Source organism: Solea solea, chromosome 14, assembly GCF_958295425.1.
Source record: "Solea solea chromosome 14, fSolSol10.1, whole genome shotgun sequence".
In the NCBI taxonomy this organism is placed as follows: Eukaryota; Metazoa; Chordata; class Actinopteri; order Pleuronectiformes; family Soleidae; genus Solea; species Solea solea.
In genome coordinates this window covers 15,378,384-15,395,874 of record NC_081147.1, presented here as the reverse complement: position 1 = coordinate 15,395,874, position 17,491 = coordinate 15,378,384, and the positions used below count along the sequence as shown (strand labels likewise).

Sequence of the window (17,491 nt, the reverse complement as noted above, 5' to 3'; positions counted from 1 at the left end):
AGTTTCCTGTTATTTTAACTGAAGCTAAATTATGAGCTGTATCTCACCTTCACGTTAACAAAATGATCCCAGCAAGCGAACACTGAATGGATAGTGCATGGGATGAGAACAGAAATCTGGACCCAAACCTCTGCTTCTGTTTCTTTGTTGACATCTTTGTTCGCATTTAAAAGTTTAACGTTACAGCTTTCATTCTGCAGATGGACCGCTATACAGCGATTCACCTGTTTGCTGCTTCAGATCATTTTGCATGTACACCTGGAATAAATTGTGCTAGAGAAATAAAGTATTTCTTGGTGGCTGCACCTTTTATATTTTAGAAGCAAGGCTGTGTGCTCATCGTGGCCTTTTCTGCTCCCTGGAGCCTCTTTGCATAACAGCTTTGATATCCTGGCAAAAGTAGGCAGGGCCGTTGATGATACCTGACATGGAAGTGACAGAAGTGCAGCTGTGAGGCCATGATCCTGGAGGGAAAAAGTGCACCTTTAATCAACATGTCCTGCCTCACCTGGGTCAGCCAGACTGAAGGCAGTCAGGTAAGATCAAAAGCCCTTAATTAACTCTGGCCTGAGGGCTTTTTTTGCAGCTCTGGTCTTGTCTGGACTTGCAGTGTGTTTGCACTTCTTGAGGATGGTCACTGTCAGGAGACTTTATCAAAGGTTCTGCCGCCTGGCAAAAGCTGTAGCACTGAAACAAAACAGGAAATATGACAAGTGGAGCGCCATAGCCAATGGCATCATGGTGCACGAGAAGGTATAATAAGCATTTCTCACAAGCAAACTGAGGGTGTTTCTATACAGCCTATATATATATATATATATATATATATACATATATATATATATATATAAATATGTCTGTGTGTGTGTTAATAGTTGAAGAGGAAGTTAATTCAATTTTCTGGTGATAAATGCTCGACTAACAACAAATTCTGTTTTTATGAAGAAAATGTGAATGTTTGATTCTGAACAGCATAAACTGAGCTATTGTTTTTTATATATTTAAAAAAAAGAAATGGCTTGAGAGATGTAAAACGGAACTAACTTTATTGTGTGCAAAACGAAAACCGTTTCTTCATACGTCTCAGATGCAGAAGAGCAGCTGTGCATTTGCTGCCCAAGATTATTTAGCGGCGTGAGGCTGCATCAAACACCCAAACTCTGCATCAAAAGCAGAATGAGTGCATGCGTCTCGTCTTGTGTCCCCACATCACAGTGTTTCTCAAGACGTGGGCCGAGAACAGTTTGATCATAGTAACCATACTTCCTCTTTGGTGGCTTGTTGCTTGGCAAGACTTCCCTGACAGGCAGGAAGTGACAGGGAGAACAAGTGGTGAGCTCTTGAGATCAGCGTGTATAAGAAGTGTGCATCATGTTTGGGTGGAGCACTTTATTGTGTCCTCTGACAGTGAAACACATCGCTTCAGAGTCCAGCTTGTAATCTGGTGTCGGGCCCATCATGGCAAAGAACTGCAAAGCTCTATCGATCCCTGTTGGGCACATGGTGAGTTGGAAACGGTCTTACTGTGGTTTAGTTTTAGTTGTTCTACAGCTTTTTTTCAAGTTTGATCTACATGTTGGAATCTTGATATTGTAGCCTTGTAAAGAACACAAAAGTGCTTTATCCATACGGTTACTAAGATGCTATCCAGGTCAGAGAACTGACCGTATACAACGGTGCAGTTTTATTGTGGTTGACTGTGTTTATCGTCCACTCACCAGTGCCACAGCCTCTCAGGTTGTGTGGCTGCAGTATCTCGTCTCAGAGCATGCGTGGAACGTCCTAATGTCATGCATGACAACAAAAAGGTGCACAAGAAGAACAATGATTGGAGATGGAAATTGAACAGTAGATCAAAAAGTCAAGGGGGTGGAGTCAGTGAGGCTAACAGCTATGCAGCTATCAACCTTATATGGTCAAGATTACAAAGATCAGTTATTGTCTCACTCTTTTTTTTTTTTTGTACACACTGACAATTCTTAGGGTAGATCTCACTGTCTATGCATTCAATGACACATGCCTGGCTCCACTTCTCCTGTGTCGGAGTTAGGCTACACTTTGGCTGGACGTAGCAAACATGACACAATGACTTCTGTCTTTTGAACTCCTCTCAGTTCAGTGTTTTTTTTTTTAATTCTGAGCCTCTGACTACCAAAGTTACACTCTTCTCACAGTGTTTACCCACTCGGCAAATTTGCATAGTGCAAGAACAGAGGTTCAGGTGCGCAGTGTCGCTTTAAGACAGGAGTCAAAAAAGTGCTGCTTTAAACTCTTTGGATTCACCTCTATTTGAGTAATGCGAAAATACAGCATTTACCTTTCTGATTGACTCAGCAGCGGATTATGACGTGGGTTTTTCCAGACCAAGACATGAGGTCAAGATTTCTGTGAAAACCTTGTCTTGACTGCAGTTTACTCAAATGTGTTTTTTGTATGATAAAGATCGAGAAAGCACCTTCTATATAGGTTGAAGTGTCGAAAGACCCACCCTTGCCCTAGAACAATAGCATGACCATGTCAAACCTGTGTTTGTCCTATTTCATGTCAAAGTGAGCAAGCGGTCAGTGAGTGTAAGACCAACTTTCAGGCACATCATTCCAATCCGAATGACTATGTTCACAGAATAGACATTGAAACGTCAAAGCTAGTCGTGCCCTGAGACGTTTGCACGGTGATGTAGAGCTCTGCTAAATGAGCAGGAGCTTTTCTTTCTGCTCCTGCATTTGATCATCATTTTCACTTGGTCTCACTTTACAGGTGATCCAGTTTTCAGACGAGCATTTACTTCACCAAAGGTTTCTCTTTTAAACGCCACAACAGATTTACATGGTCGCTACTGATGCCACGATGAGAATGAGATGATTTTATGATTGATTTATTCACAGAATAGCTTCAAAAAGGCTATTTGACCAATTGCGTTCCACACATGTATAAAGCTTAAACAGAGCTGGCTAAGCCCACTTACTCCTTCTCGTGGCATCAATCACTCGCATGTTTCTAGCTGTGCAGTCGTTTGAATTGAAAGAGAAAGCACTTTTTTATTTTTTTTACACAAGCTGAACATTTAGTGAGCTCTGAAAAATGAATGAGAGCTGTTGTCATCAGTGTCACAACCACTTCCTGTGCCTTGGCTGATTGCACTATAGGTGAAGGGAGAGAAAAAGAAATAAAACCACATGCAGCTGGTGTTCACATTTGACTTCCTTGGTGTGTGCGTCAATGCTTTGAATACACACGTCTAAGTCTATCTCTCTTTCGTGTGCCCTGTCAAGCTTATGTTTCGATACAGTGATTATTATTATTATTATTATTATTATTATTATTATTATTATTATTGAAACATCTTTGTTTCTGCACTGCAGCTCAGTCATTGATTGCGCCATCTTAGACTTTGTTTTGATGATTTCTGTCAACAGGTACGTGACTATAGTCACTTGAAAGGTTTATAGAATTTGTCCACTAATATCATTGGTGCAATGTATCCCATCTTTTCACATGTTTCTTCAGTTTTAGTTTAAATCTCTCTCTGTGTCTCCACAGAGCCAGGCAGTTTCAGATGGAGGTAAGCATGAGCAGTCAACGTGCACGTTTCCACAACCTGAACGTGTCTATGCACGACAGCTGGAAATATCTGATTTGGTCTCGTTCTTGGTCATGCTTCTTTGTGCTGATAACTGGGTGTGTTCGTTTGTGGATGTGCTGTAGAACTGAACATGTCTGCACGGGGCTGTGGAGGCAGCAGCTGCAGTCTTCCAGGGACTCCGGGCGGAGAGGCCAGCCCTGCCAACAGTGTGCTGAGCTGGGCCGTGTCATTTGAGAAGCTGTTGGAGGACCCTTCTGGGGTCCGTTACTTTACGGTGAGTCTCGCTCAGAATGCACACTCGTGGCATGCTGGGATTTTCAATCATTTTTAAATTGCTGATAAGGAACTCTCTGGACCATGTGTGTTGATGCAGCGTACATGTGTCTCCACAGTCCTTCTTGATGTCCGAAGTGAGTGCAGAGAACATTTTATTCTGGCAGGCCTGTGAGAAGTTCAGGAAGATCTCGCCCACCTGCATGGATGAGGTATGATGGCACTTTTTTCCTCTTATGTGGTGAATTTAGCTCACCAGTAAATTCTATGTCGTCATACTGTTGTGTATTTGACTCTACATTCATAATGTATGAATTTCATTGAAATTCATTGTTCCTGGACCTTTTCCTTTATTGTAACCAAGAAGTAGATTTGTTATTATTTCTCTTTTTTTGCAGTGAGGGGAAACATGACTGCATGTTTTTTTTTTATAATTTAATTCATGTTTTGATTTCCAGCTACAATGTTTGATTCTCTCTTTAATTAATCAACGGTTGTTAGATCTTCTGTTGACTGTGTTGATGTTCTTTTTTTTTATATATATATATATATATATACCTATCTCTAGTAAACACTAACATTGTCACTTCTCAACTCTCTGGAAAAGGAATGAACCTTTAGTGAATTACTAATTGTATGGATTTATAGAAAGGACTGATTTGATTCTTGACACAGGAAGTGCCCTGACAATTAAAACTCACAGATTGGAGGTTAATCCATGTTTTCTTTTATGTTTCACTGGCTCCGAAACGATGATTGGGAAGTAAAGCAAAGTAATAACCCATTGAGGGGATGGTCTGTTCTAACGAAACTGTTTTGTCTCTTTTCCAGCTGAAAAGAGTCGCTCGCTCCATATACAACACCTACCTGTCTGACAACGCTCCCTACTCGGTCAACATTGATGACACCGCCAAGACGGAGGAGAAGGACCTGGAGCAGCCCACACCTGACATGTTCCACAAGGCTCAAACTCAGGTGAGTGTCGTCTCTTCTGCCACATTAGCACACACACACACACACACACATATAGAGATGTGTGTGAACCACTGTCTCTGCTTTACTTCAGATATTCAAGCTGATGAAGATGGACAGCTACAGGCGCTTTGTACGCTCCCCTCTTTACCAGAAGTGCACGTTGGCGAGTGTAGAAGGAAAACTTCTTCCTCAGCTCTCTAACGAGAAGACTCGCATGGGATCCTGGGAGGATGTGGCTACGAACACAAAGGTATAGACTGACGTACAGAAAGTGCCCTGAGGGGACAGCGAGGGGAGGGATTTGTTTGAGTTTGTCTTTGATTGGTGTTTCCTCACTGTCTGAAACAGAATAAAAAAGCAGACTCCAACAGTTTACCAGGCAACAAGAATGCCTCAGAGAAACAGAAAAGGGGATCCTGGGGAGGTATGGTATTTCCTGTCACATGGCAGAGTGTGTGCGTCTGTCTTAGGCCTTGATATACATCCTGTGACTTGAATTCACACTGACTCTTTCCCTTTCTTTTCTTTTCTTTTCCACCAATTACAATAGATACATCCATCGTCCAGGGCGCACACTTCCATAAAGACTCCCATATGTCGGTCAAGTCGACCAGCAGCGTGGAGCTTGGTTCCCTCTACAGGCAGACAGACGTCAGTGCATTAGTGAGAGAGGTTTTGTTTAGCAGCTGAACATGTTGATGTAGACCAGGGGTCCGCAACCTTTTAGGACGACGAGAGCCATTTTTGTCCCCCTCTGCACCCAAATGAAAAGTGGAGATAAAAACATGTATACAGGTTTTATACAGATATAAAAGAACGGTAGTTTGTTGCGTTTATGAAATTTAAGAACTACAAAAACAAAAGGGCTGACATGCCCTTGCTGTTTATACCCAACCTAAACGATTAAATGAAGTAATATTTGGATTGTAGTTTATGGTTGGGAAAAATGTGGATCCAAAGATGGACAGGACTCCAAAAACTACTAGCAAGTACTTCTTTGTGTACACATTAGGGCAAGTATGTGAAGAATGGCTTCACATAATATATGTCAAACAGAAGTTTGTCAGGGCTTTTTAATATTTGAAGTATAGACGTTGGATGTGATGCACAAATTACAAGGAGCCACTGCAGAGGGGCTGAAAAGAGGTTGCAGACCCCTCATATAGACAATAAGGCACACATGAATAACTACAGACTTAATGAAGTACAGTTCTGGAGGAGAACTTGAGTTCCTTTCTCCTCCATATGTGATGTAGAATGGCAAGTCAAATGTCCAGTCTCCAGATCAGGGAAGTGGAGGCGGGAGTCGTATTGAGGTGGAAGGAGGCTATTGCTGTGTCTACCTTCCAGATGGCAGTGCCTCCCTGGCCCCCACACATAATGGCCAACCCATCAAAGAGATGCTGTCTAGCCTGTGTGAGAAGAGGGGCTTCCCACTCAAGGATGTAATCATTTATCTTCATGGGATGGACAAGGTGAGTGTCTGGCTTTACATTCAAGAAGCCCTTCAAAAATATCTGCTGCACAACGCTGCAATGCAAAGTTGTTTCACAGCAGACGGCGCGTGAGAAAGTCGACTTCCTGTTCCAACATCCCCTCAGGCTCCCAAGGCCTCCTTTCACACTCAGTCTTTTTAAACATCTGAATCGTTGAGACTTATTTTGAAAAAGGCTAGTTGAAGCTGTGATTTCTGTCCTGTCTGATGCACCGTTGTTCTCTCCGCAGCCTTTATCACTGGACCAGGACTGCTCTGTGCTTCGGGATCAGCAGGTCTCTCTCGAGCTCAGGGTGACGTTTGCGTGAGTCTTACTTCCTCTGCTTCCTTTTTTTATTTCTTCTTCTTCTTCTTCTTCTTCTCTTTCACGGCCTAGCAGGCTTTGACACCCACAACAGCATGTCACGTCTCACCATGGTGTTAGAGGGAAGTCCTGGTGTGAACACAAGGAGTGACAGGCTCTGTGGGCAGAAATCATTTTAGTCACCATGTGTAATTAGATTAGTTGACACATTTAGTCAAATGTAGATTTCCTGCCCGGATATCACTGCGTGAGACTTGTCACTATGACTACACTGACGTGACATGTGTAACATTACTCCTAGACCGTTTGATATCTAGAACATTCAAAAATGTCAGCTCCGAGGATAAAGCGGTAGAAGATGGATGGATGGAAACTGGAAAGCAGAGAAACTAACTGTCAAATATAGAAAGTGAAAGTTATCTTGGAAAACGGAGCAGAAGCACTCACTCATTGAACATTTTGACAAAACTACAGCCATAAAATCAGCAGCCTCATTGTCTTGATGGTCATAAGAGGTTTAAAATAAATCATCACTTGAGAATAAACCTCTTCTATATGTGCTTTAGGCAAAGTCTACAGCATGTTTCTACAGCAGCCCGAGTGGGGGGGGGGAAAAACAAAACAGCCAGAGCGTGTGTTTTGTGTTTTCAGGTAGAATTTTACAATGCAAATGAAGGAAAAATGACATCCTCACTGTAGTTTCCTGACATGTGTGAGAAAGGGAGGCGGAGTCTCACCATTATGTCACGAAATCGGACCTTTAATAATGTTGTACTGTTGCTCCAATTCGACTCAACTTCCTGTTCATTTGTTTGCCAGTCTCGATATTGCCTTCACCGGTAAGATAGTGGGAATCATGGCGAAGTCGAGTAAGACGCTGCAGGATGCTCTGTCTATCGTGATGCAGAAGCACAACCTCAGGCCACAAGAGGCTGTGGTCACCATGGTGAGTGCATTCCAATGAGACCATAACGTATGTACTGTGTGTGTGTGTATGTGTGTGGTAGATGAAATGAATTTCATACTTGAAAGCCAGAGACCAACATAAACAATTCACTTTTTCACGTGTGCATGTTAATATTTAAAATGTGTCATTTGAGTGTGACTACTGAAAAGGGAATGTGTGTGTGTGTGTGTGTGTGTGTGTGTGTGTGTGTGTGTAATACATTTTACATTAGAATACACAATTGCATCCTTTTAGTCATGCTTTAATCTGTTCTCTCTGTGTCCTTCATGAAAATCTGTTTTTTTTTTGTTTTTTTTTGCTGTATCTTCATCCACACAAAACTGTGCAGCTCGTTGAAAATCGGTCATGTTTATTTATTTATTTATTTATTTATTTATTTTTTCCTTTTAGGTTGGAAGTGATGAGCCCATAAACATGAGCAGCACCGTGTTCAGATTAGCCAATAAGACGCTACGACTCGACAGAGCCAAAGGTTAATATACTGCACCCAGTGTCATGTTTACATAATTCAATGTTAATGCGGCCACCCGGAAGAAAACCCTGTTCAATGAGTCAATTATTTTAATAGGTAGTACCTCTCTATTCCCTGTGTGCTTTGTGTGACCTCGTCTGAATTCAGCCCGTGTCCTTTTTCCTTAACCTGATGCATTTGATGTCAAAGTTGTCCTCTTTGCTCTCTTAGATGGCAGCAATTGAGAAAGTAATTCCTCTTCACTGGCCTGGTTTTTCTGCATTAGTGTCTGCACGTTCCTCTTTTCTTACTGGGACTTCTGTGTCGCTCTCTCTTTCCATTCTTCTCCGTGGGTTGAAATGTCAGATTACATTTGGTTTGTTGGGTCCTCTGTCAGTTCAAGTTCACTCACCTTGGTTCCCGACTGAGTGACGAGTATTAAGTTCCCTCTGGATCAGTGCTCTTCGCCTCAGCTCTGCTCCCTGCATTTGGGATGAGGGAGGTATAATTAGTAACTGTGTCCCACGAATGCTAGTTTCTTTTCTTGTAAAGAATATTATATCTGGCTGATGTCGGAAGTTGAGTTCTGCACCACTGACTGCTTTCAGTAATGGAATCTTAAATCTGTGTGTGTGCTCTTAACAGGAAAAGACCAGACCTACATTTCCAGAGGCAGTGGTTCTGCTCTAGGCGCACAGGTGAGACGGTGTTCTTTAGTTTACCTATTATTAAAATAAGAATAGAAAAAGTAATTATTTTCAAATCCAAGGCTATGAAACCTTGTTTCATGTGTTTGATGATGCTGAAATGTGTTTTGCTCATAGACTGGAGGAGCGAGTGGAGGCGGCGTGGAGGCCACTTCATCGCTGCAGACCGACAGAGCCAAGACTCAGCCCAAGCCCAGTAAGAACCGCGACATGGAGGGTAGGAGACGTTGGCAGTAATTAGTAGAGTTGGACAGAATGGTAATATTTATATACAGTGAGATGATACAATAAGGAACAGGAACTCCATATGAACAAAGGGGGGCCTCAGAGATTTACTGTTGACCATGAAAACAAAAAGTAATCCTCAAGACGAGGTCAAATTCCTCCGCAGTCTTGCAACAAAGTGTGATGATAAACATTAGTGGTATCTTATTCTGTGGATGGGATTCCAAAAAAAGAGATTGTCTTCCTATTTACAAAATGGTCGTCCATAATTTTCTTACATTCATTAATTTTTCCTCATGAACTTTATCTAGTGGCACAGGTTACTTAATCTTAATCTAATAATTGGTTACGGGAGTGTGATAAATTAAATGCTGGCATAACCCTGAATGATCTTCATTGCCTTTTCTTTTTTTTTAAAACAGACAAGATTAATTAAGGATGATGTGAGCCTCTCCTTGGTCTTACTGTCGATATAATCTGCCATGATGTAGAACCAACAGGCTTGGGATAACAATGACACCCTGAAACTTTAAAATAAACTGCATTCCTACTAAATACTACCTTATTTAATGATTTACCAACAGAACTTTTCATCAGATTTCTCAGCTGCATTGCAGAGAAATACACATCAATATTACAATATACTGTACATCAGATTGTATCCATACCATCCAACCCTATAGCATCAAGCAAGGACAGGAGTTTTTTGAGATGCATTTTTAAAGCTTTATTGCTCAAGTGGTGAGCTTTGCTTCCATAGTCTCAGCAGGGATCCAATTAATTGATGTTTAGAAATGAATAACGTGATATGTTGTCCATGTCAGGGTTTCTGGACATGCTGACCAGAGCGCAGTGCTACAGGGTGGATGACCAGCGAGGCCTTTTGACAAAAGAGCAGCTGGAGGTTCCTCTGTTCCTGCAGAAGTCTTCAGACCAGGGGCAGGATGCAGAGCAAGCAGAGCCCGGTTTAAACTGCTCTTCCTCAACAGAATCCACTGAGGATTCGGGGGATAAGACCTCACCTTCTCCGAGTCTAGCCGGTGCGGCTGAGGGAAACCCTGGCTCTGCCGAATCGGAACCTAAAGACGTAAGGGAAACGTCGGTTTGAAAGACTCTGATTGGTTTTGGATGGACAAGGATGCGAGAACATTTTGGCAAGATGCCGCCAATCAAAAACTCATTTAAGTCTGAAATTGTTAAGCACTTTTACAAAAAAAAAAAGAAATTAATGAAACAAAAAAACAGTGGTTTACAAATAAGCTTTTAATCCAGCAGCATCTCTGCTGCTGATGAATGGCCTTTTGAGGCAAATTGGAAAGAAGAAAAGAGATCATGGCAAGCAGTTTTAGTGTCATCTAAAAACACTACACACCTATGCAGGAAATGTTTGCTATGAATTGTTTAATGCACACATAAATATGTATGAAAATAAGTTTTATTTCAGCTCATCGCCCTGAAACCTGTGTTTTAAATGGCTTCTCTCTCATATTTAATGCTGTACAGTGTGAGGTACAGCTCATGCTTTTCTTTAAACTCTAAAATGTGTCTCTGCAGGAACTAGTGACTTTTGCACAATTTGTGTTTTCTTCATTTCCTTTTAGACTTTGTGTTTTATGCTTTGGGATATTTGTGATGCGTGTTTGTGATACTAAGATTACGTTTGGTTTGCTGTGTGATGGCCTCTCACAAAACCCTGCTCAAATCACGTCTTCCTGTCACTTTAGATTGTAGTCTCTCCGGTTCCTCACCTTTTTTTTTTACGAGCAAGTACATGTTTCACGGGGGTGACTCAGATGTTGTGATGATCAGAAATCTCTGGGAGCAGCCAAAGAATTAAAATGCTTCATGGTGAAAAAAATTGAGCCTTTTTATCTCTGCATTTGCTGTGGAGCGAACTCCACGGGAGTCACGGTTAGTTTGTTTTTGGGGGAGGAAACACTGACGTCACTTGACAGAAGTTGTGCGACTTTGGTTTCATACGAAGTGAAGCCGGAGCCCATTGACCCAGTGGACTGTTTGAGTGAGTCATGAGGTTCCTCCTTCCTAAAATGTTGTCATGTAATGATGTCAGGTTTGCACAGTGACGGCGGTCGTTGCAGTGCTGTGATTGGTTCTCTGTGATGGATGTGTGACCAATGACTGGCCTCGTCTGTCTACAGACTTGTTGCTGGTAGGTGTCTCTCAGTTGAGGAGCTCAGGACTATTATGGGGTGTATTTGGCCATCGTGAGGGTTACAAAACAAATTGGCTGAGTCATAGGTAGACTCACCCACATGGATGCTGTCATCAGGGTTACATTTATTATATTTTTGTACAGATTACAGAGGTTGTTTAATGCACTTACCCACTGAATGATGTACCTGAGACAATGGAACAGCTGCTTCTGTAATCATAAATGTGCAGTGTACATGAATCATACCTTTTTATGTCACCACACCACAAACTGACATGGCTCCAGACATTTGCATGCATGCCGATGATTGGCATGGTGTTTGTGTACGTGCGTGCGTGTGTGTGTGTGAGTGGTGCGTCGGCTGTGTTCTGAATGGGCAGAGAGGGGTGTGCCCTCACAGACACCATAGCAGCAGTGAGATGAGGAGCGCCATCTACTCCACTGCACGTCTGCTGAACTGAGGGAGGACGAGAGGAGGAAAAGGAAGAGGGGAGAAAAGGAGGTGAGTGTCTGTCTGAAATTCCCCCCCCAAGCATGTCATCCGTATCATTTCTCTGCTATGATTGCTGTGTGTGTGTATGTATGTGCACTGTTGGTAGATGAGTCTGTCTGTTCTTCCTCCCTTTGTCACTCTCATCCTTCATTCTCTCCTCCTGGCTGCCTTTTTTGAGGAAAACCTCCATGAAACTAAATTTAATTAGCATCATGTCCCCGTGATTTCTCCTCTCTCCATTTGGTTATTTAGTTTCCAGTTCACATGTTTTGAAAGCCTTTTTTTTTTTTTTTTTTTTGCAGAGAAATACATAAGTGGTGTAAAACAAAAATGCATCCATCAACTCTGACTCTGTTCACTGAGAGATTCTTCTCAGCTGGTGAAGCACCGGGTCTGTGCTCACTGTGTTAAAAATGAGAAATATACAGTTTTCATTCATTGGGCACTGACTCAGCAAATGACATGCACATGCCTGAGCTGAGAGCAGCGGTGTCGGGCGACTCCAGACTGAATTCATCCAGCTGGCTTGGCTTGGACTGCAACATCAAACCTGCATATGGCAGCTCATCATCATCAATTACAGGGCATTATGTCCTTGTCACTGTGAGGTGAGCTGCCTTAATGTGCTCTTTAACAAGAGACTGGTGCAGTTACTGTCCCCATGCTCACCTCGCTGCTCTGTGTGCACGCATGTGCTATAACCCATGATTGTGTGATCTGGTTTTTTGATTTGCACATATGTGGCCAGGTGACGATGTCAGACCAAGGCTGCAGTTTCACCCCTGGGCAATAATGATTAGTTGACCCAGAAGAGCAGAAACTGTCTCCAAGGTCTTCCATCACTCATCTCGAGGCTTTAAAGGATGATTCTTGTCATTCTGACTGGTGCTGGATGAATGAATGAATGAACGTGATGATCTTCAGCAGGTTGTCATATGATGGATGGGTGGATCTTGGTGGTGGTGAGGAAGCAGGAGTGATGAAGTAAATGTAACTTGTTACTTGTTTTCTGTTCATGTGAATGATTTCCACACATAATCTGAATCTGAAGAAGTTCTTGTTGTGTTCCACTCAGATTAATTACCACTGACAATAGACTGTATATAGAAAGTTTGAAAAGGAAATCCTTGGAATTTTGATGGAATTAGTGGTTATTCTGCAGCGGGTGATACTGCTGGTTACAAAAAAAAAAAAGTTTGAATTGAATTGTACCTCAATGGAGCATGATGATAATCTTGTAAATGATGATAGAGCACGACCCGATTGGACACTAAAGTGATTGACAGTCAGTATCGTTCAATGGGAGCCTGGTTGGGGGTGAAGTACGTGGACTTTCGGTTTCAAAAACTGTAATGCAGCTTTTCAAATCAGCTTAAAGACTATGTCCATTTTTAAATGCAGTACAGTGATGGTACTCACTTGACACTGAAAGCTGGGCCAATCCTGGCTGGATACTTTCTTCCTCTGATGATGGATGGGGTTCTTGGTCTTGGAGGCAAAAGGTTAATTTTGGTTGTCCTTGAAGAAAACTTTGAAGGCCCAAGTCTAAATGTATGCTGCTTTTATGTGGGGGTGGTCATTTAATTATGTAAGAGCGTTTTGTTTGTTTTTGCTCATGCACTTTCTTCACTGTTCACCACAGAAAGAAGCGTAGTGGCCACATTGTCTGTCGTGTGGTTTGCTGATATGTGTGAATTGGTGACGAGGTGTGTGTGTGTGTGTGTGTGTGTGTGTGTGTGTGTGTGTGGCTGTCATATCCCTTTTGTCAAAGATGGGCAGACGGTGACCGAGAAAAGCAGTGGGCGAGAACGGGGTAAGGCGAGCAGGCAAATCGTTCTCAATTAGGTCATTTCCTTCAGCGAGCAGGTCAGAGAGAGCACTCAGGTCTCACTGAATGCCTGCACTGCCATCAAGGCATCTGAGATGATCCTCAAAGAGCTGTAATGCACATTTTAAAGTAAGTGCAGGGTAAACAACAGCCCTGGGTCTGCTGGCTGAAGCATCATGTAAGTGGTCATAGAATAAAAACACTCTGCTGGTACAGGTCATTCAGTTTAGGTACAGCAGGTAGAAACTTGTTGAATATCACATTGTTTTACTTTTATGCAACATTGGACGTAAGTGCTACCGTGACCGCTGACGTCAGCCGTCACAGTAGGTGAGCGAGTGTCTGTTGATCGGGCCGGAAGCGGAAGGCTCCCTGTGGAGCAGCAGCAGCAGGTCAAAGTGAGGATCAGGCTGGTAAACACTTCACTGTCATGCATGTGTGACTTTTCTGCTCTTTATTTAATCTTTTCTCTGTGTTTACATTCTCACAGATGGATGATTTAATTATTGGTATACACGCACACATAATAACGCACAAATGGTATCGCTGGTAAATTTGCAAAACCTACAGACGAGATGTGTGGCAACCAGGAAATATAATTCTTTAAATAGATTTAAATAATTCATACAGGAAAAGGGATAAGAAGACGCAGTTTTATTTATTTTTGAAGTGTGCATTCTGGGATGAACAAATCAATTATACTTTCTTGAATGGTACATTAAACCATGATGATTGTGTAATTTATCTATCGATTTATTGGCTTTACATAGACAGAAGTAGCCAAATTATGAAGGCAGGTATGTTTAAGTTTAATTTGGCTTCCATTGCCATATATCAGCTAAACAACACATTGGAAAGCGGTTGACAATTCTCAATCCTAAAAACAATGTAATTGTTCCATTCATGAGGAACCTTTTTAACACAGATCTGCACTGCAGGGCTCACTATAGTTGCTGTCTCTGAAGCTCAGCTTCATGTAGGAAACACATTGTCTAGATTCCCTGGAGTTTCTCTGTTATCAGAATCCCTTCTGTGTCGCCTCCTGTTTGAAAAGCCTTCCAGAAAAAGGAAACCAGCGAACGGCTCAGTCATGTTGAGATGCAGAGTGCTCTGTGTGATTGATCTGCTCAGGCATCAGACGCAGGCAAACATTGACAGGCAGCACTGAGATCACTGGACTATTAAAAAAAATCTGTCATGAAAAATGACCCAGGCCCATGAGGTGTTTTGTCTCCGGCCACCAGCTGTGAACGCGGCTGTGTCTGCAACCAGGAGATCACGGTGGCCTTTCAGCTCTGTGAGGGGTGTTTGTGTTTGTCCTCAGACATGTCTGCACTTATCACTTTTTTGTCTGATTCTTTTTTTTTTTTTAATTTCTAAAAAGCATTTTTTATTACCCTCCTTATTTTAATTCGTAAATGTAGTTGACATTTGCTTCTGGTGGGCATTTCCTCTGCATGACAATATTTTTGATGCTCTCTGGCTCTTCCGTGCTCAGCCATATCAGTCATTTTATTATTACCTGTTCCATTTGATCACACGTTCCATCACTGACGGGGATTAATGTTGAAGGGGAGAGTGGGAGTGATTCTGTCTTTATTGTATAAATAACATTTGATTGATTGAACTGATAATCCTGACTTTTTGATGAGATTGGTGTTTTCAGATTAACAAAACTTTAAATCAGAGAAACAAAGGAAAAGCCCACAACAGACATGTCAGAGAGCTCAGTCTGAGTCCCTGTCGCCATCTAGTGAAAAGAAACCATAACTGCAGACATCCCAGTTTATGTGTGACTCTCACACTGTCCATATTAATCTGGTCTGTGGCTTTATGCCAGTGTTCCCGCTGATACACTGCAGGCTCTGTGTAAAACGTGTTTAAACGCTGATGCATTTCCTACCCAATTGATTATTAATGGGAAAGTTTAATTTCTCAGTTTTACTCTCTTTTTCAGTAAAACAGAGTTTCTGAAGGTCATCATCCGTCTTTAACCTCTGCCACTGAACGTCTCCTAAAGGGCGGGAAAAAGAAAGTCAGCCATGGAGCAGAAGACAAACGAAGTGTGTAGAGAAAAAACAACAACAACACATATCAAACAAATCCTTATGTTCGTCTCCAATAAGAGCATCCATCTCTCTGCAGAGTCCCACCTCCACTTCTCCCCAGAAGCACATGAAGAACAGGTCCAAGTCAACAGAGGAGATGCAGCAGTCAAAGAAGGTGAGCAGCAGCCTGACATCCATGTTTCCCTCCCTCACTGTTTCGTATCTAATTCACTGTCCTGTGTTATTTTTCCAGGCCTTTTCCTCACAAAAATCACTCCCAGGCAGACCAGAGCTGGACAAAGTAAAGGTGAACTGTGCCTCGGTTTGCAATCCATACGTGTGTCTCTCTTCCTACGTGCTCCAAAAAGTATTTTATTGTACTGCATATTAATATTCATCTTTTGTTGTAGGAGTGTCCAGAGGGCTCTGAGGTGCCCTCGTCCTCCACTGAAGTGAAGTGATAAAGGAAAGCATCAGTTGGACAGTAAAGTTGCAGTGATGCGACACGGTCACCATGAATCGACATGATACATACATAAAGATGTACACACTGTGAACTGTATATGCGAAAAAAAAAAAAACCATCAAAATAAGATGACGAATAATAAACAATTAACTGAACATGCGCGTTCATTCGGTTTGAGACCATTGCATGTGAACATAACAACACACATGATGATACTGTGTCCTTGTACTGTGTCACACACACTGAATGTGTGTTTACAATAAAGTGGTCACTCATCTGTTCTCACCCACACCTGTAATGAATTGTGTGTAAACCGCGCCTCCATCGATGCTGCAGACTCTCACTGTGGTTGAAAGAAGTTCCTGTGATGTGAAATTAGTAAAGCTGACCAATGCATTGTGTGTGTGTGTGTGTGAGTCTGTGTGTGCACGAGGAACGTCGCCATGCTGCTGCTTTATTAGTAAGTTAGATCACTTGTGAACTTGTTAATAAGAGTCACTTGTGAATATCCTGAAAGTGGCCATGAAGCAGACTTTGTGGTGGCAGAATGTGGGAGCGTGAAATGGCTGAGGCATCGGCACAGAGATGAGCCACATGAGTTTCAACTCCACATATTATTTTAGTAAATACTGTGGCCGAGCCAATAACTGTTTAACTAGATAAGAGTAAAAATGTGCCCTCCAGAATGGAAAAAACAGTAGTGAGACATGAACATACTGTATGATGATAACATGACAACAAACAGATTGATGTATCATAACTTAATTTCCTCTTCTTTTGGTCATTCATCATCTCACGACTCCTCGTGATAAATGAAATTTCTTTGTTCACATAAATTGTTAAGCTTCACCTGCAGCAGCTGCAGTAACACTTCAGTATTTTAGGATATATACTCTATCTAAACCACTTCTTTATTGCTTATCTGTCAATATCTTATAGGAACTGATTACTTTCTCAGTCCTTCTTCCAACGTTGATGTGAGATGCTGCCCTGTAGCGCCCCCCAGAGGTTATTCTACCAAACTGCGAAAGCTACATCCTCATTGATCAAACTTTTGTCCTCAACGTTTATAAGTCATCAACCTTTTATATCAAGGTTTTTTTTTTTAGCTTACTCTTGCATGCACTTCAGGAGACAAACCCACCATATTGAGTAGATAGTAAGAACATTCCATCCTAGTTTTATTTCAGTAAAATAGATTGATACATTTTATGAAGCCGTCTCTAAAGTTCCAGAATCCAGAATTATACTCAAATAAAATCAAACCAAACTTTCTGATATAACATATCTTCAGAAGGGAATTCTGATCTGCTTCAACTGACCTGATTTCTAAGACCACATCATCCCAGAGACTGCAATTCACTGTCTCCATTGTTGTGATTTTACTGTTCATATTAATGAGGACATGATGCTAAGAATAACAGTAAATATAAACTTACCATGTCAGTTTTTACTACTAGAAACAACCCATACAAAATAAATTGTATTTTTTTAAATCAGACT

General features: G+C 41.8%; 1 protein-coding gene across 3 annotated transcripts; it reads left to right on the top strand.

Annotated features, from left to right (window-relative positions):
• The first annotated feature begins 507 nt into the window (after positions 1–507).
• rgs14b (regulator of G protein signaling 14b) lies at positions 508–16,384 on the top strand. Of its 3 annotated transcripts, none has more exons than XM_058650675.1 (19): positions 508–753; positions 3,541–3,562; positions 3,706–3,857; positions 3,976–4,068; positions 4,688–4,831; positions 4,923–5,081; positions 5,180–5,255; positions 5,382–5,482; positions 6,088–6,306; positions 6,557–6,630; positions 7,450–7,576; positions 7,988–8,069; positions 8,694–8,746; positions 8,873–8,972; positions 9,805–11,655; positions 15,432–15,537; positions 15,620–15,697; positions 15,776–15,829; positions 15,933–16,384. In XM_058650675.1, the coding sequence occupies exons 1-15, from the start codon at positions 631–633 to the stop codon at positions 10,086–10,088; spliced, it is 1,809 nt and encodes a 602-aa protein (XP_058506658.1). In that variant the 5' UTR covers positions 508–630; the 3' UTR covers positions 10,089–11,655; positions 15,432–15,537; positions 15,620–15,697; positions 15,776–15,829; positions 15,933–16,384. The 3 variants fall into 3 exon arrangements, with proteins under 3 accessions (XP_058506658.1, XP_058506660.1, XP_058506659.1); XM_058650677.1 differs by lacking the exon at positions 508–753 and adding an exon at positions 1,379–1,503; XM_058650676.1 differs by lacking the exon at positions 508–753 and adding an exon at positions 1,380–1,503 and having other exon boundaries at positions 5,382–5,494.
• Positions 16,385–17,491: the final 1,107 nt, after the last annotated feature.

Bases quoted from the DNA above. Each gene is read 5' to 3' on its own strand.
- rgs14b (XM_058650675.1), top strand. From the start codon at position 631: ATGGTCACTGTCAGGAGACTTTATCAAAGGTTCTGCCGCCTGGCAAAA. The intron at 8,070-8,693 runs GTTAATATACTG...TGCTCTTAACAG, and splicing joins ACGACTCGACAGAGCCAAAG to GAAAAGACCAGACCTACATT. The intron at 8,973-9,804 runs GTAGGAGACGTT...TGTCCATGTCAG, and splicing joins TAAGAACCGCGACATGGAGG to GGTTTCTGGACATGCTGACC.